We start from the raw sequence: 16630 nt of genomic DNA, 5'->3' as shown, positions 1-16630 counted from the left end.
GAATGTTCCCCTTGCTCCACATCCTCTCCAGCATAAGCTGTCATTTATGTTTTTTATTTTAGCCATTCTGAATAATGTAAGATGGAATCTCAGAGTCGTTTTGATTTGCATTTCCCTGATGACTAAGGATGTTGAACAATTTTTTAAGTATCTCTCAGCCATTTGAGATTCTTCTGTTGAGAATTCTCTGTTTAGGTCTATATCCCATTTTTTAGTTGAATTATTTGGTTTTTTGATGTCTTGTTTCTTTAGGTTTTTATATATTTTGGAGATCAGTCCTCTGTCAGATGTGGGGTTGGTGTAGATCTTTTCCCATTCTGTAGGCTGCCGTTTTGTGTTATTCATAGTATCCTTTGCCTTAGAGAAGCTTTTCAGTTTCAGGAGGTCCCATTTATTAATTGTCGATCTCAGTGTCCTTGCTACTGGTGTTCTACTCAGGAAGTTGTCTCCTGTTTCAATGCATTCCAGATTATTTCCCTCTTTCTCTTCTATCAGGTTCAGTGTAACTGGATTTATGTTGAGGTCTTTGATCCACTTGGACTTGAGTTTTGTGCAGGGTGATAGATATGGATCTATTTGCATTCTTCTATGTGCTGACATCCAACATTGGAGTTTTAAAGAATAATGTAAGGTTAAATAGTGGGCAATATAATATTTAAAACCACTTTTAATTGCGTTAAATTAGGACTAATCTCTAGTAAAATCTATCATTTTGAGAGCACATCAAAGATTATAAACAAGCTGGTATGCACATCACTCCAGTTTTAGTACATGTGCTGCTGAAGCAGGCGCCATATTTAGGTCATAGCACTTTTTGAGTGTTTCATATGATAAATTTCAGCAAATGAATTACTTTGATAACTGGTATGATTTTTTGAAAATCTGGGAATATAGAAGCTCATATAAATGAAATCATATGTAAGTATATGCTTCGGTTTCTATTGCCTTATAAGGTGCAAATATTTGCTTATTTTCTGTTGTGCATGTTAACTGTCTTGTATAACTAGGTATACATGAGAGGAACATAATACAATTTATGTTTATCGTCTATGCTGACTATAAGAATCATTAAGTCATCTAAAAATAGGAGTGGTGGTGGGTGTGGTGGTGTATGCCCATAATCTCAACAGTTAGGAGGAGGGGGCAGCATTATTTTGATTTCCCAGGCTAGCCTGGGCTACATAGTAAGACCTAGTCTCAAAAACAAACAAAACAAAAAAGTTGAACTGTTACGTATCAGACGTCTTAAACATGTAAGTAACTTACAAGTTTAGATTTTTATTGTACAGAAGAAAACATGGATATGAACAAGGATGTTCTTTGAGGCATTGTGTGTAAGAATTGGAAAACATGTAAATACCCTGCAACGCGAGGTTCAACAAGTAAATTATGAGATAGTAATATGTGGTCATTAAATATTTTATTGATAAACTGTGGTGATATTGTGTTCCCCAAAATATTGTGCACCCTAATAAATTTTTCTGGGGTCAGAGAACAGAACAGCCACTAGACAGGCATAGAGGCCAGAAAATGGTGGCACTCACACCTTTAATCCTAGCCTTTTGGAGGCAGAGATCCATCCGGATCTCTGTGAGTTCAAAGCCACGCTGGAAACAGCCAGGCGTGGTAACAAGAGCCTTTAATCCCAGGAAGTGATGGCAGAAAGCAGAAAAGTATTTAAGGCGTGAGGACGAGGAACTAGAGCTGGTTAAGCTTTCAGGCTTTCGAGAAGCAGTTCAGCTGAGATTCATTCTGGATGAGGACTGAGAGGCTTCCAGTCTGAGGAAACAGGGTCAGCTGAGGAATTGGCGAGGTGAGGTGGCTGTGGCTTGTTTTGCTTCTCTGATCTTCCAGCACCCACCCCAATACCTGGCTCTAGTTTTGTTTTTTATTAATAAGACCTTTTAAGAGTCATGCTACAATAAACAACATGGAAGCATACTAATAATGCATTAATACTAAATATGACAGTATGCTCACATTTTACCACCCCCTTACACAGAGGTACCTGTGTTTAGAAAGTGGATCTGAGAAAAGATAAAGAAGATATTAAGCCGGGCGGTGGTGGCACACGCCTTTAATCCCAGCACTCGGGAGGCAGAGCCAGGCGGATCTCTGTGAGTTCGAGGCCAGCCTGGACTACCAAGTGAGTTCCAGGAAAAGGCGCAAAGCTACACAGAGAAACCCTGTCTCGAAAAAACCAAAAAAAAAAAAAAAAAAAAAAAAAAAAATATAACATTTCAACCATAAATGCATCTCTGCATGGGCAGACTCGAACCCTTTTTGTGGCTGTTATACATGTCATTAAGTTTTACTTTCTTCCTATTTGCAAATGCTATGCTTCCTTCAAACTGAAATAGTCAGATAAAAATATAAATGAAAATTGTACCGACTGTTGAGAAGGTTCGTGCCTTGTAGAAGCACAGGGTGTGAAAAACAAGGCTTACCCCCCTCCTGCACCCCCCAATACTGAGTCTGTTGTTATTTCCTGGCCTGTTCTGGAAGTGTCCCCAGGAGACCCTGCTGTTTGTTCCTTGTCACGAGACCTTCTTGTAGAGACTGCTGCCTCCATCCATGCCTTACATGCGTTAGCCAAGTGTTTCCCAAGAGCTAATATTCTTTTTGTAATACATTCTTTCTAGATATAAAGACCTGAAGTAGCCTTTCTTGTCTAAAGATGGAAAACAGTACCACCACCATTTCTCGGGAGGAGCTTGAGGAGCTACAAGAAGCATTTAATAAAATAGGTAAGTCCCAGGAAGCCTAGCTAAGCCATGGTGTTCCTGTTCTGTTTGCTGCTAGACTTCAGGGATGGAGCCACGCCTTTGACTTCTGCTGCCACTCAGCTCTCCTCAAGGACATTCCTTTCCTTTTTTAAAATCAGGGTTTCACAGCATTCTTTCTGAAAGATAAGCTAACGAGGAGCTTGCATTTCTAGGTGGACTGGACTTTAGTTCTTGGTCATGACTGCTCAGAGGATAATCAAGGTTAATGAGTGACAGTGTAACTGAATACACTTCCCGTGGTATCCCTCATCACAGAGGAGAAAATGCAGAAACACTTCCTTGTCTATAAACCGAACTCTGCCTTCGTGTCTCTGTCACTGCCAACAGTACTTTCTACCTTAATGCAGAACGTTTAAAAGCAGTTTTGTTTTTAAAGGCTGTATGCCTCATTTTCCCTCCCATCATACTTTTTTAAAAGCTCCGTATTGTTTTCAAAGACTGCCTGTCTCCTGTTTTCTTCTTTCACTCTCTGAAGTCATCAGCGTTTTGTCTTTGACATTGTTAGCTTAGCAGCTTTGTACTTTTCTAGAAACCCTTTTTTCCTCGCTGTCTGTCGAACCTCAGTTTCCCACTTTCCCTTTTGAAAACTCTGGTAAACAAGGAGAATGTGGCAGAATGTGAGCACCCCTTTGCTTGCTTGCATGCTTTCTCTCTGTGTCCCTGTCCCGTGTCCCACCCTCCTTTCTTTCTTTCTTTGTTATTGTTTTGCTTAGTTGTAAATGTATTCAAGTAAAGGTGAACCCTGTGAAAGCTGAGCTCAGTGTTTCCCCTGTCCTCAGCAGACTTCTTGGGTAAGGAAGCACTTTGTGGAAAACAAGTCAGGTGGTGGAGCAGGATATCATGCTCGTGGGTGGTCTCACTCTTGGATTTCTCACCTGGTCTCACTCTTGGATCTCTCACCAGCCTCCCGAACGATGACTAAAATTCATGTAGGACGAACCTTAGAATACAATAATAGTAATTGTTAAAAATATAGCTTAGCTTGTCTCCAAAAAGGGATTCACGCATCATTGATGTGTAATTAAGCACTTCTAAAAAAAAAAAAGTCTCTGTGCCTTGCCCTTTGGCCTGGAGATGGAAGTGGAAGCATTCTCACTTGTCACTGGAACACTGCACGAATATGGCATGATTTGCAGAAAGCTATTAGCAATAAATGTTTTAGAATATTGTCTGCGGTGCTCGGCATTTTTTTTCTCAAGCCAAGAGTTGGGCAGTTATTGACTGTTCTTTCCTATTTTAGGCATCCAAACCAGGTGATAAAAACGGCTCTGCCAGTTTGGCATCGCCGTCATTTTACAGGCGCCTTTTGATGAAGGAGACCCTTCCCGGGCCTCAGTGAAATGAGTCAGTCATCTATTTTTCTTGGTTGAGCATGCCAACTTTAATCTTTCTGACTCATGGAAACATAATCCTGTAATATTTAATTAATGGTATTTTGAATAGACAGTCCACTGATGGAATAATTTGGACAGCATGATAGCCTGCTTTGTGAGGAGCTGCTAGTACCGGCAGAGTATGTCCTCACTGACTTTTGACAAGATGGACTGACTCCTGAGCTCAGCAAGCACGAGCAGCTCCTTCAGCGACAGAGAACACACCTGTGCGGCCTCGCTGGAGGGAGCATTTTGAGGTCATTGGGGAAAGTGGGAAGTTAAAAATATCTGTCCTGTTTTCTTTTTCAAACTGGGTTAAAACACACAGACCGTTTTGACCACCGTGAGTGTACAGTTCAGTGGGATCGAGTACAGCCACATTATCCAGTACCACCATCCTTTCCCGGAAGTCCTTTTCAACCCGCCACACTCAACTCCACATCCGTTAGACAGCCGCTCCCACGCCCCTCTCCTCCAGCCCTGGAGACTACCACTCTCCTTTCTGTCTGAATTGTCCTCTTCTAGGTACCCTCCTCAAATAGAACCATACAGCATCTGTGGTTTTGAGACTGCTTTGTCACTTAGCGTGAAACGATGCCTTTATGATGCAGCATGTGTCATGCTGTCTTCCCTTGAAAGCCCGAATAATGTTCTATTGTGTGTGTGTCAACAACAGCGTTTTGCTGGCCAATACTTTCACTGGTAGCCATCTGGGTTGCTGGTTATTTCATTGCTGTGAAAACAGGTGCACAATTACCTGCTCGCGTCCCACCGTCAGTGCTGGGTGTACTCCCCACGTGGACTTACAGGGTCAGACTGCAGCGCCTCATTTAACTTTCTGGTGGACAGCTGACTGTTTTCCGTTGTCGACATGACACAAGTGTTCTCACTGCTCTTCATCCTCACCAGTACTTGCTCTGTTACTGCTGTGTGACAGCCACCCTTAAAGGCTACGAGTAGTATCTTGTTGTGGTTTTGTATTCCCCAAGTAAGGACAGATGTTGAAACAGTTGTATGGTGACTTGTATGCTTTGTCTGAAGAAATGTATGTTCAAGCCTTTTGCCTATCTCAGGGTGTTTTCCCATGTTTCCCACTGATGATTTCAGTCTGGGGTCTCATGTTAAGGTTTTTTTATCTGTCTTGAATTGATTTTTGTTCAGGGTGAGCAATGATGATCCTACATTTTTTTTCTTTCTTTTTAACACGGTGGTGTTATTTTCCCAGCAGGATCTTTCTCCAATGTATTTTTGTCACCGTTGTCAAAGATTGGGTGGCTATAGATGTATGAGTTTATTTCTGGGACCTAGATTTCATCTTATTGGTCTATTTGTCTGATTTTGTGCCAGTGCCATGCTGTTTTGGTTGCTATGGCTCTGTAGTATAGTTTGGGATGCTGTAAGGCCTCCAGCACTGTTCCTTCTGTTTGGGGTTGATTTGGATATTAGGAGTCTTTGGTGTTTCCATATGAATTTTAAGATTTTTTTTTTCTGGTTCTGTGAAGAATGTCATTGGAATTTTGATAGAGGTTGCATTGAACATGTAGACATGTAGATTGTTTTTTAGCAATTTAGTCATTTTTATAAAATTAATTCTGCCATCCATAAGCATGAGAGGTCTTTCCTCCATGTAGTGTCTCCAGACTTGTTCTTCAGAGTTTCAGAGTTTTCGTTATAGAGGTCTTTTGTCTCCTTGGTTAGGCTTATTCCTAAGGTTTTTGTTTTTTAAAGCTGTTATGAGATAACTGCTAAGTCCATTTGACCTATGGTATGGTTTCACTCTGGTGTTTTATTGTTGATTTCGTTTAGAGGATGTACCTAAAGATGAGCGGGGGCATTGAAGTCTTCTACTGTTATTGTATCAGGACCTAATTGACTTCTGCTATTAGTATCTGTGTTATGAAACTGAGAACCCCAGCATGCAGTCTCAGTCTCTCTCCCTCTCTCTCTCCATATATTATATATATGTATATATATATATATATCACATATTTGTATAAAATCCCTTTATCATCTTGATGAATAGTTCCCTTTATTAATTTGTAGCTGCAGTCTTGATCTCTTCTGAGTAACTTGGTTTAAAATCTACTTTACCAGACATTGAAGTAGCTATGCCAGCTTGTATTTGATTTCTTATGTGTTTGATAGATTGACATCATCTTTCATCTGCCTGTCTGTGGATGTTTTTTTGCCAGTGAGCTATGATTTTTTTTTTTTTGGAAATAGCAAATGATTGAATCTTGTTTTTTGAAATATGTTTTTTAATTGATTCTTTGGGAATTTCACACATGCACCCCAGTCCTACTCATTTCCCAGTCCTTCCATATCCACCCCTGTAACCTCTCCCACAAAAGAAAACTAAAAATTAAAATTAAAAAAAAGAAAGAAAACATCTCACCGACCCCCCCTAGGCAACAACCTGCTTCTCTGTTAATCTCAGCCATCTCTCACATACCAGTCATAACTGTCACATCTCCAGTTCCTCCATATTTGTACCACTCTGCTCCTCGGTCTTTCCTGCCTCACCATCTCATATTCATTCGTCGTAGTGGCATTGGAAGCACCTGTGCGCCATGCAATGTACCCTTTTGCCCAAACGGCTTTATTTGAAGTTGTTCATCGCAATGAGTTGTTGGTCTAGTTCAAGGCCTCTGGCTTCTGGTACACCATCAATGCTGGACCCTCACCCAGACTCCTCTGGACGGGCCCCTTCATGTGTTCCAGGAGCTCATAAGTGGGGTAGATGTTGGGGTGAACCTACTTAAGGCCCTAGATGTGGTGTGTGGTACTCTCCCCCCACCCCCATGAGGGGCGGGGCCAGCTCTCATGAGTGTTGTGACAGATGAGGAGCAGAACCAGCTCAATGCAGTGCTCCAACATCAACATGGCTTCAGGCAGCAGCCCAGACCACAGGCATCTGAAAAGCCTTTGGTGGAAACACAGTCATGGACATCACCTTGGCCTCAGGTGGCAGCACAGGCTACTCACACCAGCCTGTTCCTCACTCGAGTCTCCAGTTCCACCTCTCTCCACAGAGTGCGAGCCTCTCTGCTTCTCTTTCTCTCCCATTTCCTCTCTCTTCCCCATCTCTCCGTCACATATTTGGTCATTGTAGTGTCGACCACTGCGGAGCCAGGCATGGCATTTAGGTGGATCTTATTTTTTTAACCTGATCAGCTAGACTGCGTTTTTTTGGGATATGGAACTATTTTCATTGAAGGTTACTATTTAAAGATGTTTGATAATTCCCATGAGTTTGCCAGTTAATTCTCGGATTAACTAGATTCTTGATCCCCCCCCCCCCCCATTAGTAGTAGGTTTTTGCTGGCTTACTGTGTTGAACTAGGCAGATTCTCAGCAGATTCTCTGCTCATCTCTCTTATCATTAAATTACTTTTCCTGTGCTCTGTCCTGCTCTCCCCCCTCTCATTCTCTCTCCCTCCCTCCTCTCTCTCTCTCTCTCTCTCTCTCTCTCTCTCTCTCTCTCTCTCTCTCTCAAGATAGGATTTCTCTGTCTCATTTCTCCATCCCTGACTGTCTTGGAGCTCACTCTGTAGACCAGCCCGGCCTTGAACTCAATCTGCCTGCCTCTGCCTCCCAAGTGCTGGAATCAAAGGTGTGCGCCACCAGTGCCCAGCTCCTCCTTCCTCTCTTTGCTTAGTATTCCTTTAGGTAATTTTTGCTCTGCGGGCTTGATGGTCAGTGAACTGTATTAATTTGTGCTTGTCTTGAAAAGTTCCTATTTCTCTATCAATTTTAAACAATAGCTGTGCTGGACATAGCATTTTTGGTTGGCAGTTATTTAAGGGCTTAAAGTAGGACATTTTATGCTTTCTAGCTTTTAAGGGTACCAGTAAGAGATCTGACATTATTCTGATATGTTTTCTTTTATAGATGAATTGGTATTTTTCCCTTACAGCTTTTAATATTTTAACATCTTGACTAAAATATATTAAGAAGACACTCTTCTATCATCATGCTTATCTGGGAGTTCTCAGTGTTGCTTATGTTTAGATGTCCTTTTCTTTTTATAGACTTCGGAAATTGCCTGTTACAATTCTATTACATAGATTCTCTGTATCTTTAATTTTTATCTGAGTTTCTTCTGCTCTGTCGATTATTAGTTTTAATCTTTTGATCACTATCTTAGAGTTCTTAGACATTATGGTCTTTCTCTCCTTCCTCCTATTTGTTAATGTTTGACTATAGTACTGTATTGACATTGTTATCCATCCCTGAATTTCTCTCTTCTGCTTGGTTGAGTCTGTTGACATTGGGTGTTTTCCACTGTATTTTTGATTCATAAAGTTTTAATTTCCACAGTTTCTGTTCATTTAGTGTCCCCCCAACCCTTAATATTTTTGCTGACTTTCTTTTCCCTGTTTCTGGCTTTTATATACATGGGTGATTTACCTGTAGTTTTTTGACCTGGTCATCAGTGTTGCTGTGTTCCAGACTGATTTCCTTCCTTCCTGCACCTGCTTGTTTGAAATCCTGTTTGAGGTTGTTGACCTGTTTTTGTTTTTGTTTTTTTTTTTAGATTTATTTATTACGTATACAGTGTTCTGCCTGCATGTATTCCTGCAGGTCAGAAGAGGGTACAAGATCTCATTACAGATGGCAGTGAGCTACCATGTGGTTGCTGGGAATTGAACTCAGGACCTCTGGAAAAACAGCCAGTTCTTAACAGCCATGCTCCTAACCTCTGAGCCATCTCTCCAGCCCCATTGACCATTTTTATTAGTGAACTTAGGAGGTCTTCATCCATCATTACCTCCATTTCAGTACCTTTGAATTTAGTATTTGGGGAGTTATGATCTTTTGGAGATGCCATCTTGTCTTGCTTTTTTGTTTCTTTATTGCTCTGACACAGCTGATAGTTTGGATAGCTGTTCTCTTTTTATTTGGGGATGTTTTTTACTGAACATCCTACTCCTGAGGGCTCATTCTCCAGTGCCAGTCAGAGAAACTAATGTAGAGCATTGGGTGAAGTTAAAACATTTGTTTAAATGTGGAAATAATATTGTTACAAAGGGGAAGAGAAAAGTGCAAGATGTAAAAGTAAAATAAAATGAAAAGGGGGACATTAACGAAGGTGTGTGTGCTGGTGTTCAGCTCACATACTCCTTTTGTTCAGCTGGGACCTCAGCTTCTGGGCTGGTGCTGGCCACAGTTGGGCTAAGTCTTCCCTTCTCAGTTAAACTTTGCAGAAACACCTCCTAGACACACTCAGAGGTGTGTTTCCTGGCTCTGAATCTTCTCAAGTTGATGTAAAGATGAAGCTTCACATATATGGTTGTCTGGTGTAATGGTTAGCACTTTGGCCTCTGGTAATTAGCATCACAGATTCTGCACGAGGTGACTCCGTGCCATATTCAGAACAGCCAACTTGGCAACTTGATGTGTTGCCAACTCTGTAGACTTATTTTGTTATCTCTGTTCTGAGTCCAGAGGTGCTCCCAGTCTCCAGGGAACCCTACAACCTGCCCAAGGCCATCTTAGTGATAACAAGAAAGGATTTACAAGTTCATTTCCAAAAGTCTAAATGTAGAGGTGAAATTTCTTGACCACCTAATCTCAAGATGTCATCAAACGTGATTGAACATACATAATAGTTTGATAAATCTATAGCAAGCAATAAATTATCAATAAATAAACTGTCACCAAAAGTAAAACATAGAGAAAAGTGATTACATACAGTTTTTAGGAGTTGAGTTCTATTGATTACATATGTTTTATATGTTGCAGATAGATATTTTATAAGAAATGTGGGGCCAACAGATTCATTTCATAAATTTATCAGCACAAAGTCTGTTGGTTATTCCATCTTGACCTTTGCTGATATTTTTCTTTTAATATATATCCAACACTTCCCCGGGCTTATTTCTCTGAAATTTAGTCAGTTGTCAAAACTGAGTTTTCTGTCAGAGCTCTGTCCATACTGTACACTTAAAATACATACATGATCTCTAAATCTATGAGATGAACTCTATTTAAACATGAGTGTTGATTAAGTGTATTGTACAGTATGATGGTTTTAGAGAAATGTCCCCCATTGTCTCTGGCATTTGAATACTTGGTACCCAGTTGGTAGCACTGTTTGAGAAGGTTTAGGCAGTGTGGGCTTGCTAGACGACATACGTTGCTAGGGGTAGTCTTTGAGAAGTTAACGACTCAGGCTGTTTTTAGTTCACTCTCTCGGTCATGCTTGTTCCTGCTCCTGCCATGATGGACTCTTAACCTTTTGGAACTGTAAGTCCAAATAAACGTCGTCTTCCCTAAGTGGTCTTGGTCACGGTGTCTATCCTAGCAATAGAGAAGTAACTAATTCACACACACCTTGTGTTGTTCAGGAATAGGAAGAAAGGCTCCTGCCACTCATGAAACAAACTTTTAGAGCTCTGGATTTCCTGCATTTGACAGTTGACCATACGTTTTTTACAGACATTGACAACAGTGGCTATGTCAGCGACTATGAACTTCAGGACCTGTTTAAGGAGGCAAGTCTTCCTCTTCCTGGGTACAAGGTGCGCGAGATTGTGGAGAAAATTTTAGTGGTTGCTGACAACAACAAAGATGGCAAGATCAGTTTTGAAGAATTTGTGTCTGTAAGTAATCCAATACTCTTCTAAGTTATTCATCATTTGCTGCAAGTAGACTTTCCATAGTGTTAGCTTTGGTCTGCCCTGGCTGCAGAGGCCAGACAAAACACTGCTTTTAAAATGATGGTGATGATGCTGATAACAAATGCTATTGTGAAAATGATTTCCACAGATCATAGAGCAAAGGAGACTATTGAATGGAAATCTGATTCAGATAATAGTTGTTCACGCCCTAGAATTACTGTACTTAAGTTGAATATTATTGACCATTAGCATAATTGAAGAAGTATTTGTAAAATATAAATCTTCCAGTTTTATATTCTTTATTAATATTTGAGCTCTGGGCCTTGTGAATAATGTGATGAGCAGAAAGAGACATGGTCCTTGATTTGTGGGATGTACAGGTGGGGAAGGCAGATCACACAAATGGCTGGAAATGCCAACCATGGCGACTGCTGTGGTAGGAACAGCACAGGCTCCGGGAGCACTTAGGATGGATGGGGCTGAGCTTGATGGGGAGACTGGAGGACCCAGGACTCAGAGAAGTTTCCTTCAATCTGTGAAGAGGAGCTGACATCTGAAGGAAGAAGTTAAATCGGAAAGGAGGGGCAAATAAGGTGGGAAGCAGGTAGTGGCAGTGTGCCCTGAGGCCCTGTGGTATCGGAGATGCTGGATCTCTCAAGCAATCTAAAAGATGATTAGTACGGCCAGAGCTGAAGAAGTGAGGTTAAAAAGTACAGCTGGAGAAGTGAGCAGGAATCTGGTCTTGTAGAGGGCCACGTCAGATCTTTGTTTTTATCCTAATCGCAACAGGAAGTCTCTGAAGTGGGAAGAATGAAGTGATCTGATTAGATTTGCATTAAAAAATCATGGCTGGTATTGCATGGAGAAATGATTTAATTTAGCCTTGCTGGTCTCTAGAACCCAGTGAATAACTGGGAGAACTTGTTTTTGTAGGCCTCTAGTATTTCCTACAAAGCTGACTTATTTGTTTGAACATGGATTGATATTCAAGCAGGAGTCTGCCTTCACTAAAGTATTTTAAAGTCATCATCATGCCGTGGTTTCTTGGGTTGTAGTATAAAAGACCTTGGCTAGTCAATAATATTTTCCAGTGTGTTCAGTTTCAGCTCAGTTGTAACGTGTTCCAGTTGTTGGGTTACAAACATTAGTCCAGTTTGTATAATTGGTAAAATGGCAGAATTATCTGTTTAGACAAGTGTTAAGTATGAGGACACCCAATTCATATTATGTTGGTGTCATTTCAAATAAATGCAAGCATTGAATATCCTTCATGTCACTAGAATGTCTCAATTTTACTTGTTTTCCATTCCAGCTAATGCAAGAGTTAAAAAGCAAAGATATCAGCAAAACATTCCGAAAAATAATTAACAAGAGAGAAGGGATTACTGCTATTGGGGGAACTTCATCCATTTCCAGCGAGGGTACACAGCATTCGTACTCAGGTAATCTACCTCCCTGAATTTTAGTCCTTAATTCATTTACTAAGTGTCACATGTCATCCAGGCTAAGCTGCCACTGTGATTGATACCATCATTTTATATACACTGGAGGGAGAAAAAGGCAATAATTATTAATTATACTGTGACATCAGATTTAAATATATCCCAAGTTTAGCATTGCCAACATGAAAAACAGCAGAATTACTGAAAGCTGTATGTTCCTACTGTATGTCAAGTCAAAGGTACTGAAAACGAAGCAGATGCTGTTTGTATTTCAGCTCTGGATGGGTCTCTAGTTATGATGTCTGGGGTATTTGTAAAGGATTTTAGGGAGTGATCTCTGAGGATCAAATCTAGGGCCTCATGCATACTTGGGAAGTACTGTACCACTTAGCTGTCCCAGCTTTTGTCACCACTTTTGAGCGGGTTTCTCATCATGATGGCAGGCTTGACTTGTAGAGCTGATCTAGGGATGATGGAGAGGCTTATGGTAAGGATTTGTTCCTTTCTGTTTTCCAAGAGTGGAGATACTTGATTCTGTTTTCATCAAGCCACCAAGTGGGTAGAGGGATGTGTCCAGTCTGATAGGATCACTGGATCATTTGCTCAGTTTGAAACCCAAAGCAACATTAATGCTTTTGAGAAACCTTCTGCATGTTGGACAAGAGCTTTGCTCCAGAAACACATCAATTCTGTGTGTGTGTGTGTGTGTGTGTGTGTGTGTGTGCGCGCATACTTTTAGCATATGTTCATATTCAGTACTGGGTTTCACTGTGATCTTTTTATACACATGTGTCATGTATTTGGACCATATTGTTCCTCTCCCACTCTCACTGGCCACCTTCTTCCCAGTTCTAATTCAATACTTTTATAAGCCCAGATCACAGCAGTCTTAATCTTTTTAGGTGATAGAGTTTATTTCCAAGGTTTTTTTTTTCTTAACCTTTTTCTCTGACTTAAACAATCTATATGTAGGTATATATATATTTGACCTCATGTGGTATTTTTCTAATTCACGAGATTTTAGGAGCAGTTCATGTTTGGAAAGATTTTAACATCAAACCACTTGCATTTTAAAAAATTTATTTAATTTTAGTTTATGTGCATTGGTGTTTTGCCTGCATGTATGCTTATGTGAGGGTGCCAAATACCCTGGAACTGGAGTTACAGACAGTTGTGAGCTGCGATGTGGGTGCTGAGGATTGAACCCAGGTCCTCTGGAAGAACAGCCAGTGCTCTTAACCACCAAGCCATCTCTCCAGTCCCCCAAACCACATACATTTTATACTAACTAAAGATGCATACCTTCCTTCTTCCCTTCTAATATGTTGACTGAAAAAGTGCAATGAATCCCCCTTTCTCCATATATTAAATCCTTGAGAGTATCTCAGTAGTATTTTAATAGTGTCATTTATTATCTTTTAATAGAAATGAACAAGTAGGTTCTTGTAGTGTGATAAATGCTGTGAAATGAAGTTTGCCTACCGAGATTTTCTGTTTCAGAGGAAGAAAAAGTAGCTTTTGTTAACTGGATAAACAAAGCTCTAGAGAATGACCCAGACTGTAGCCATCTTCTGCCCATGAACCCCAACGATGGCAGCCTTTTCAAATCGCTTGCAGATGGCATCCTTCTTTGGTGAGTTGAACTTCTCATAGGAGCCAAGTGCTCTCACTGCCCCCCTGATGAGCATTCCCTGAACACCGCAATCTGGAAGATCTGTTTTCTCGGAGTTAGTAATGACTGTCTAGAAATTTGAGTACTGTGTACTTTTCAGAATTTCCCCCGTGATATAATATTTTATTTTATAGTGCCTTTTGTATGTGTTAACATGATACTGCCAGGAAGCTTCTGAACCCTTTAATGCATTGCAAAATGGTGATGTGGTTTCTTTTCACTTCTCCATAAAAGAGTGCTGACGGGGGCAGGAGCCTGAGGAGAGGGAGGAAGATACTCCTTCGTTAAACCTAAATGAAGCAGAATCTTATTTCAGCCTTGGCTCTTTTCAGTCTGTTTTGCTTACTACACTGTAAACTTCCTAAGAGTGCATTTATCTTTGTCTGTATACCACATGTATATAGTCACAGCACACTTCTTTTTGAAAACATTTTAAATTCGATTTCTTCCTCTGTGTGTGTGTGTGTGTGTGTGTGTGTGTGTGTGTGTGTGTGTGTGTGTGTGTGTGTTTTGCTTGCATGTGTTTGTGCCCATGCTTGGTGATTGTGGAGAACATAAGAGGGAATCAGATCCCGGAAACTGCAGTTATGGATGCTTGTGAACCACCTTGTGGGTGCTGGGAATTGAACTCTGGTCCTCTGAAAGACCAGGAAGTGCTCTTAACTGCTGAGCCATCTTTTCATCACCAAGTCCCAGCATACATCTTCTTATAATGCAGGTGTCTTTAAAGTTTTTTTTATTTTTTTTTTTTATTTTTTTTTTGGTTTTTCGAGACAGGGTTTCTCTGTGTAGCTTTGCGCCTTTCCTGGAACTCACTTGATAGTCCAGGCTGGCCTCGAACTCACAGAGATCCGCCTGGCTCTGCCTCCCGAGTGCTGGGATTAAAGGCGTGCGCCACCACCGCCCGGCTAAAGTTTTTTTTAATTAAAAAATATATAGTACACTTCCAAAGTAGAAAATACATATCACAAATACACACAAATACACATACTCCTGTTGTTAACTCAATACTATGGCTCATTGTCTTCAGTGCTGTTGTTATTGTTTGTGTGTGTGTTTACTTAAAAGGAAACAAAGTCCCCAAACCTACCCACAAGTATAGGAAATCGGTATCTATAAAATATACCTATTCCAGGCCAGCCTGGTCTACAGAGCTAGTTCCAGGACAGGCTCCAAAGCTACATAGGGAAACCCTGTCTTGAAAAACAGCAACAACAAAACAAATTAAAAAAATATACCTCAGCCTCCATTTATAATTTTTTATCTCTTCCTTCAACTTGTAGAGAATGTCTATGAATCAAATCTATACTTCCTATTTTAGTTTCCAAAGATAAAATGTATTCTGAAACATAGAGACAAAATCCATATTCTTTCTTTTTAAAATGTCTAAATTATTGAAGTCTTCAGTCGAGGCTTTTGTTCCTTCACCTCTGAGAAACAGTGTCTTGATTTCTGTGAAAGTTGGCTGTTTCAGAATTTGTTTAAATTTCAGGTTGCCGATATTAATGACCACCTGGTGAAGACTCATATCAGAAAGCACAGGTGGCTGCTGTGGAGAGGGAGCAGGTGTGCTTCAGGACAGGTGCAGATAGCCCAGGTGTGCTTCAGGACAGGTGCAGAAAGCGCAGGTGTGCTTCAGGACAGGTGCAGAACACGCAGGTGGCTGCTGTGGAGAGCGCAGGTGTGCTTCAGGACAGGTGCAGAACGCGCAGGTGTGCTTCAGGACAGGTGCAGAACACGCAGGTGGCTGCTGTGGAGAGCACAGGTGTGCTTCAGGACAGGGACAATGTTGTAGGTTTTCAATTGAAGCTCCTGACATGAACTGTAGCTCAATAAAATGCAAAGGCTTACTATTCCTTTTCAAAAGTAACTAATCTGACTGCTTGCCCCAATGAATTAAACATTTCTAGGAATTTTCATCTAAATGATTCCTGTTTTCTCCTCAGCAAAATGATCAACTTATCTGAACCAGATACGATCGATGAAAGAGCTATCAATAAGAAGAAGCTCACTCCATTCACAGTTTCTGTGAGTACTCTTGCTGGTAATGTGTGGCTAGGCTAAAAAATATCCAGTGTTGTTGGGAACTTAAAGATAATTTGCCATTTAAAACAATTTTCAGTGTTGTGAATCGAACCCAGGGCCTCTTGATTGCAAGGCCAGTGTTCTGCCAACTGAGCCATAGTCCTGCTCTCCCCACCCCCACCTCCTTTTGGTTTTTCAAGACAGGGTTTCTCTGTATAGTTTGGCTGTTCTGGATCTCTCTTTGTAGACCAGGCTGGCCTCAAACTCAGAGAGATCCGCCTGCCTCGGCCTCCAGAGTGCTGGGATTAAAAGCATGGGCCACCATGCCCGGCTAGCCCTGCCCTTTATTTTTTATTAAATAAAAAATCAGCTGTATTTCATAATAAAATAAATTAAGATTTTAAGTAGTTTGGATGTTTCTTTATTGAAGTTACTAGTATTCGACTTATATTGCAGTTGTTCTTTTATTGATGGTCGTTTACTTGATGCCAGTGTCTGTCCATGTTCCTTCCTCTCTCATCTCCTCTCTCTTTCCTTTCCTCCTTCTATCCTCTCCTCCTTATCCAGACTCCTTTCTTTTCTTTCACACTGAAGATTGTACATAGGGCACACGGCATGCTAACCCAGTCAAGAGGTACAGGTTAAAAGAGAACACCGTGAGCTGGGAATGGTGGCGCACGCCTTTAATCCCAGCACTCAGGAGGCAGAG

The 16630-nt window shown here is 40.9% G+C and overlaps 1 protein-coding gene across 7 annotated transcripts in view; it reads left to right on the top strand.

Moving 5' to 3' along the window:
- Positions 1-16630, top strand: part of Pls1 (plastin 1) — a 110091-nt gene that overhangs the window by 64024 nt on the left and 29437 nt on the right. For 6 of the 7 annotated variants that reach the window (XM_052717177.1, XM_052717161.1, XM_052717171.1 and 3 more), the window contains 5 exons: positions 2643-2747; positions 10601-10764; positions 12095-12224; positions 13725-13857; positions 15843-15924. In XM_052717177.1, the coding sequence (XP_052573137.1) occupies positions 2678-2747; positions 10601-10764; positions 12095-12224; positions 13725-13857; positions 15843-15924 (579 nt within the window). In that variant the 5' untranslated portion in view covers positions 2643-2677. Of the gene's footprint in view, positions 1-2642; positions 2748-4302; positions 4417-10600; positions 10765-12094; positions 12225-13724; positions 13858-15842; positions 15925-16630 lie in introns of those variants that run through there. The other variant, XM_052717200.1, reaches the window with a different exon arrangement.

Source organism: Peromyscus californicus, unplaced genomic scaffold (assembly GCF_007827085.1).
Source record: "Peromyscus californicus insignis strain IS unplaced genomic scaffold, ASM782708v3 Scaffold_11__1_contigs__length_118956290, whole genome shotgun sequence".
Classification (NCBI taxonomy): Eukaryota; Metazoa; Chordata; class Mammalia; order Rodentia; family Cricetidae; genus Peromyscus; species Peromyscus californicus.
Note: the sequence above shows the minus strand (reverse complement) of the source record. Positions and strands in the feature narration are given on the sequence as shown.